At 38.7% G+C, this 6,989-nt stretch overlaps 1 protein-coding gene across 2 annotated transcripts in view; it reads right to left on the bottom strand.

Annotated features, from left to right (window-relative positions):
- Positions 1-1,030: 1,030 nt before the first annotated feature.
- ap1g1 (adaptor related protein complex 1 subunit gamma 1) overlaps positions 1,031-6,989 on the bottom strand; it is a 21,317-nt gene continuing 15,358 nt past the window's right edge. The window contains exons 15-23 of one of the 2 annotated variants that reach the window (XM_016550080.1): positions 6,153-6,275; positions 5,580-5,669; positions 5,375-5,499; positions 5,162-5,266; positions 4,905-5,046; positions 3,867-3,993; positions 3,132-3,233; positions 2,892-3,052; positions 1,031-1,438 (exon numbers count right to left, since the gene is read on the bottom strand). In XM_016550080.1, the coding sequence (XP_016405566.1) occupies positions 1,247-1,438; positions 2,892-3,052; positions 3,132-3,233; positions 3,867-3,993; positions 4,905-5,046; positions 5,162-5,266; positions 5,375-5,499; positions 5,580-5,669; positions 6,153-6,275 (1,167 nt within the window). In that variant the 3' untranslated portion in view covers positions 1,031-1,246. The remainder of the gene's footprint in view (positions 1,439-2,891; positions 3,053-3,131; positions 3,234-3,866; positions 3,994-4,904; positions 5,047-5,161; positions 5,267-5,374; positions 5,500-5,579; positions 5,670-6,152; positions 6,276-6,989) is intronic. The other variant, XM_016550081.1, reaches the window with a different exon arrangement.

The following is a 6,989-nucleotide window of genomic DNA, read 5'->3' as shown; positions in this document are numbered from 1 at the left end:
GATGCAAAACTATTTTTGTATGGGTGATGTAATCCGCGCCAACAGTAACAAGCAACACCCTCTCTCGGTCACCTCAAAAAGAGACGCTCCAGTGTCATTGTCGAAGACATTTAGACGCCGTCCTGCTTAAAAATCAAGAAATCAAGGTATGAGCTGTATGAACTTGCCTATTCATGATGATACATGTGATGAAGGTCAAGCACTTCTGGACAGATCTGTTAGTGTGTACATTACTGCTGACAGACAACCGTTTCATGTGAAATACGGTGTAGCCACAACATAGCTTGTATCCGGAGCATTCACCTGGTCTACTTTATTATAGGACATCAGATCAACCTTACACGAAAATTAAGAAATGCCATGTACAATGATGATTTAAGGCGCCATCACAACCCATTTTCCTCTTGATTCTGAAATGCGTAAAGGTGCAAATGTTCAGACTTTGCAATTAATTCAGTATGTTGTAGTTTTTGTTTTTCTTAAAATACACCAAACCCATTAACAAGATTAAAAACAGACAAATCAAACAAGCAGCTCCTTTGTATAGTGGCCACGAGTGATGTTTCCCCATGTAAGGGCCCTGGGCGGCAGGGTGAGCCGGAGTGTGGGAGTGCACTACAGTGACAGATTAAGTGAGAGTGCACAGCGCTAAGTGCAAGTGTGAGCATGGACATTTCGCATTAACCCCGAAGCAGAGAGAGAGACAGACGGGCAAAGAAACAAATGAAAAGATATGTACTGATTGCTGACAAGTTTCAGTTCAGGCACTAGGAAAAGCTGCGACCAGTGAGCTTTTTATGCTGAAAACAATGGTCCTGCTCTGATTTGATCCAAACATTTCCTCTGTAAATGCAAAATCACATATTGCAAATGCTTTTGGTTGTATAGCCGAGTGTTTTTCTAGGATGCTCCTATACTTAAATGACACAGCCTCGAAGAGGCAATTACATTCAAAGGGTAAAGTAACCCCATGAGTCCTAATTCAATTTCGATTGTTTGCCAAGTTACGACACGGAATCTGAGAAAAAGTCTTAGTGATGGTGCAATTTCAGAAAAACGGTAGCCGTGACACCTTTGAGTTGATTTGGAGTCAGCTAGTGAGATGCTGCCTTCAGCTTAAACCATCAAAATCACAGAGATGTGTCATATTTAATTCTAATTTTAAACCAAGATCCATAATGGCTGGCATTGGCTTCAACTTCAATGTAACAATATTCAGCTTCGCTCAGCTCAAACACTCATCAGACTACTGAAGGTGCTTCAGGATGAATGGACTGATCTCTGAAGATCTACTGCGATAGGAAGCTGAGTGTGGCCTGGGCTCACAGTAACATCTTACCTTCTGTGGGTTGAGAACCCTGATGACCTGCGTGACGCTTCCCTGGTTGAGTGCTGGGACTACATTACTGCTGGGGGACAGAAGCTGCAGCTGGAATGTCTAAAAACACAAACAAACAATTAACAATTTGACTGGAGCAGAAATTATGCTATAATCGTGTTTGCATGCACATGAATATTCCAATATTAAAAGGAATTTGGTCATATTCTGACTGTGTATGCATCACATGAATGCATTAACCTGATTACAGAGATAATAAAAATTACTTCCTAAGATCTGCACAAATACAATTAACACTATGTCCATGCAGAACAAAACCATACAATCTTTTTTTTTAAGTTATATTTATGGGCTTTTTTCTTTATTTGATAGGACGGTAGAGAGCGGACAGAAGGGGGCAGGATCGGCAAAGGCTTTAGAGACGGGAATCGAACTCGGGTCGCTGTGAGCACAATTGCGCTACATGTGTCGGCACACTAACCACAAGGCTAATGGTGCAGACAAACCCATACATTCTTAAAATAAATTATATCTCAGATTCCTTAACTTAATTAAACAGGCTGTGAAACACACTCAACTGCAAAACAGGGTAACAGCAAGTTTAAAATACTCAAGACATGTTTTATTCAATATAGACGTCTTATTATATTAAATAACCAATATTAAAATTGGTGTATGTGCCAATACACCAAAACATGAATAATAGGTTGATCAATACCAGATTTTTCTTATACAATAATAATGTGCTCAAAGAAAGACAATTAAAAAGATTATTGTGCCAATGCTAGTAAAATCAATATTATGATTGTGTTAATGTCATAGTGTCATTTTCTTCCTGTGACAAGCAGCACAGAGAGAAGCCACTGAATTAAACGGCAGATGCAATTTTTTGGTAACCAAAATGCCAGCAATACCCAGAAAAAAAAAAGATTTTATGCATAATGTGGGACTTTAATTATAAACCCTGCCTGAAATACACCGGGACTCTTATTTTGAAATGTCTATGCTTTATTGCCTCCAGCTGCTCATTCAAAAAGATGACAACATACATCTACAACATAACAGTGCTGCCTTTTGACTTGCAGCACTCACATTTATTTAATGAAATCATAGCCTTTTGAAGTTTAATAATCAAATTAGACTCACAATTCCTGTTTTTCTATCCCCAAATTTAATACCTCTTAAAATGACAATTAGGACATTTATTATACCACTTTTGATGACCTTAAATTTGGCATAACCTGATTAAGCAAATATTCTGGTTTTTAGAATATATTATACTAGAAAAACATTCTGGGATATGCCATTTAAACACTTCATGCTCCATATCCACAGTAACAGAACGTGCATGTCTTCATTTATTCATAAAATTCTTATTAAACATATGCAGGAATACTCTAATAGCAGTGGATTATGTAACCAAAAGGTCTAATATAGGTGCATTTAAATGATCAGTAAAGAGAGAAAATAAATGCTTACATTTTAAATCATTAGCCAGGTTAACCAACTAGGGTTCTCCGTAAACAGTGCTACTAGATGGGAAAGAACAAACCTTTGGTACTGCAGCCTGGAACACAAATTCTGTCATGTCAGCCTCGGTGGAGTTGGTGGCGTGGATGGTAATAACGGCAATATTGGGGTTGGGGTTGGACCTCTCAAATGTGAACTCAATTTTCAGACCGTTTTTGTTGTACGCCGTCATTGGCGGAATGACTGCAAGAAGAAACAGATATGATAATTGCACTGTCCTATTTTGCATTAACCACTATGATGAAATTTAATGCAAGCTCACCCGCTGCAATGTCATTGAAGAGGGGTTGCGAGGTGAGGCCGTCCAAAAGGAAAGGGGGCTGGGACATGGGCACAGAGGGAGCAGGGGTGGGGGTCGGACCACCTAAGGAGGGAGAAGGCACAACGGTATGAGCAGGGCTTCACCCAAAAATGAAAATTACCAGTGAAAAGAAGTCATTCAGGTTTGGACTGAAATGAGGATGAGTAAATAACAGTATTTTTGTTTTGGGTGAACTACTTTTAAAACAGTAGATATGTTTACATGCACTGATTGGAACAAATCTAATCCAATTTCAGATTCTGAAAGTTCTGTTATATGAACCCTAAACACTGCAATACGATTCACATATTTGTTTGCATGTGCATTACCTGTATTCTAAAAATAATTGCAGCATTCGTAAATTGTAAAACATAAGAAAACAAATGCATCATAGTGCAGTGCACTAGGTACTTCTGAATCTGATGTCAGATTCACATGCTTCGTTTTTTCCTGTTGATCAGAATATTTCAGCTCTCATCTGATCAATTTCATTCAGATCAAGCTCAATCAGAGCGACTGAGGAGTTTACATGAAGGCTTTTCAATCCGATTGAGCCATCAATCCCATTTTAAACGGGTTATTTAGGTGCATGTAAACTTAGCTACAGTAAAATTGGTCAGTGCTCAAAACATGTGGACACAGGAATGGCAGGATGTGAATTTGCTACAGAGCAGCAGAGGTGTGCAGCAGGCTGACCTGTCAGAGAAAGGTCTCCCAGCAGATCCAGCAGTTCTCCTCCAGCTGACGCAGGCTTTGTGGGAACAGTTGTTTGGATAACAGGTACCACATCATTACCTCCGAGTAGGTCTAATAAATCATTTGCCTGTAAAACACAGGAAACACAGACCATTAGCATACAGTAAATATTTCACCACCGCTAAATATCTGCTCAACCATACCAGAGAGGTTTTTTTCATTACTCTAGCAGAGGTTCTCAATCTATTATTACAGACTCCAATGCACCATACATTTTGGACGTCTCCCTTACCTAGTACACCTGATTCAGCTCATCAGATCAGATTCATTAGTAGAACTCTCACTGAACTAAACTGCCACTGTAGCATAAAAAATGTACATAATTTGACTAGATGAGGTATGCAGAATAAATGCACTCCCAGACACTACATTCACCATATTGACAGCCTTCTGACCGCATGTTCTTTGATCCATAATATGCTAATCACCATGAAAATAATTTACTCGGCTATTGTTCAAGCAGCACAATTCAACCTTGAGGAATGGCGTTCTTGATGCCTAAAATACTTGCGTTTGAGCTGCCCCGCTCATAGTCCTCTGCCTTTTATTTTTTTCTAACCTGACGGCCCTGTATCGCCAATGGCATCATGAAATTGATTGACCTTATTTTAAGGTCAGATGCCATACTGAGTTTAACATTGATGAAAATGAGGCTGTTAGGGATAGACTGACTAACGTAATTTTCACAAGTGACAACTTTCAAACCTTAGGGAATTTTTGTCTATGGAAGTATTTGGGAAAGAAGTTACTTCAGCTGATCAATCGGTATGTTGTTAAATGACAGTACAATCCTTAGAACACACTGTACTTCTAGCAAAGTAATGATGTGTCATGTATACTGGATTTTTGACACCCTGTTTTTTGCATAATGTCTATGAGGGAAATACTTACATTTAGAGGCTGAATACACCGTCAGATTATTGAGATGCCTAAAATGTGCACAGGTTTGGATTGAGAAACCATGCTCTAGAAACCCACCTGACTGGCTGGTTGAGTGATGTTGGGCAGATGTTTTGTGTCCAGTATGGTTGATTCGGTTTCTCCATTGGTCTGGACAATCTCTGCTGGGCCGTTAGTGCCCGTTTTTTCCATAATAGGCATTCGCTCTAGTAATGCAGGTCTTAATGGGAAAGAGGAAGAAAGAGAGTGAGGATAATAAACTGAACCTAGGGGGGAACATTAAATGTTAAAATTAAGTGACAAACATGAGTCTGGAACAGTAGGTGAGCTCTTACCTCATGTGATCATATTTTTTGAAAAGTGCATTATATTCCACAGCTCTCTGCTGCAGCTCCACATCTATGCTGCTGCCGTATATCGACACCACTTTTTTAATTCGACTGCAGAGCAAATGAAAATAAATTAAAGATCAGGGCCTCATCCGTTTGGGAACACAAGCTCATTTCAAGAAAATACATCCTCAAGTGACTCAGAACAGGCATGCTTACTTCAGGCTGCTGAAACGGGTGGACAGCTTCATGATAGCAGTCAGGGAATAACCTCTCGTTACAGGGGTGGACAAGTTAGAAACGAGAAGACCTTCTAAAACATCCAGGACCTCATCTTCAGAAACCTGAGAGATGAAATCGGATACAATTGTTCTGCCTTTAAAATAAGTGTGTGTGTGGTTTGAAGGTCATACAGGTCATTTACCTGAATGGGTTCCTCCTCCTCACACTGGCCTGAGACCAACAGGTCTCCATACTCTCCTATGCACCAGGATGCCACCTGTACTAGAGGTTGCTACAGGAAGAAAAGTTTGAGTTAGTTCACACAGACATAATTCTGTTGACATTTAGTCATCCAAATGTCATTCCAAACATTCTTTGAATGGGGTATGATGCATTCAGGGTCCAAATATAGTATACATTCTACTCTGTTGCTCACACAATGCTATTTTATGACTGCAGAAGACTTGGAATGTAGGCACACAAGTTGCATTAACTTTTTTCAACAGTTCTCTGTCATTATCATCAAATTGGAGATCATCATCTGTCACTATTTACTTTCATACAGTGAATGGAAAAGAGCAGAATGAACATTCTTTTCAAACATCTCCTTTTGCATTTGAACTAAGCCCAATCGGTCACATAGGTTTGGAACAACAACATGCTAATTTTCGGTTTTGGCTGATTCATTTTATTGTATGAAACCAACAGATGACAAGTTTTGCACTTTGGGTTTACAAGTCCAGTGAAGAGAAAACAGTGTTAAGATGATTCTAACCTGAGAGATGTCATCCAGGAGGGCTTTGTAGAGTCTCTGTACAGTGTAGGCATGCATCTGTACACTATTTGTGATGAGCTGGATGAGGTTGGGCACAGAGTCATCTCGGACATAACTCCCTGCCTACAAGAGCAGATACAACAAAATAGGTACATCAGAAGGGCATTTTAAACCACTTTGCCACCAAAAGGGTGCGTTTTGTGCATTTCCACCCCAAAAAAAAAACCTTACAACACTTTGGCTTTTAACCAGGAACTGCTAACAAATAATTGCTACTCAATCTGGAAAGACCACTGCAAAACTACATTGAATTAAATTATTGCGGATGTTAAAATGTCCTCAAGACTTGTGTTTATTTGTGGGAAGGTTATATCATCATTTGGCTCAAGTTAGTAGAAATGCAAACTGAAAGATGTCTGCAGATGAGCACAACACCATTTTGGTGGAACAAGGGCATTAAATGACATACAGAACTAAAAACACACATCACCAAGACTTAGATTAAGAAATGCTCTCAGAGAAAATAGGATCATTCTTCACATTCTAAACTCAATATTAAGAGTTCATCAGCAACCGTTACAAAACACTGTCTATTCCAAAGTGTACTTTAAATTTACATCACGTGATAAACAAATAATCATGAATGTGATCTAATTTAATGGTAGGAAGAGACATTTTTTTATTTTTGGTTAATGCATTTTTCCGAAAGAGCCAAAGTAAAAAATAATAATAAAAAAATATATATATAATAATAATAATAATAATAATAAATGTGTTTGTGTGTTTTTTCAATAACGTTTTAATAATAGTAACATTATTAGGACCATGGAAACTAAA

This window comes from Sinocyclocheilus rhinocerous, unplaced genomic scaffold, assembly GCF_001515625.1.
Source record: "Sinocyclocheilus rhinocerous isolate Xijiao unplaced genomic scaffold, SAMN03320098_v1.1 scaffold1065, whole genome shotgun sequence".
In the NCBI taxonomy this organism is placed as follows: Eukaryota; Metazoa; Chordata; class Actinopteri; order Cypriniformes; family Cyprinidae; genus Sinocyclocheilus; species Sinocyclocheilus rhinocerous.
Note: the sequence above shows the minus strand (reverse complement) of the source record. Positions and strands in the feature narration are given on the sequence as shown.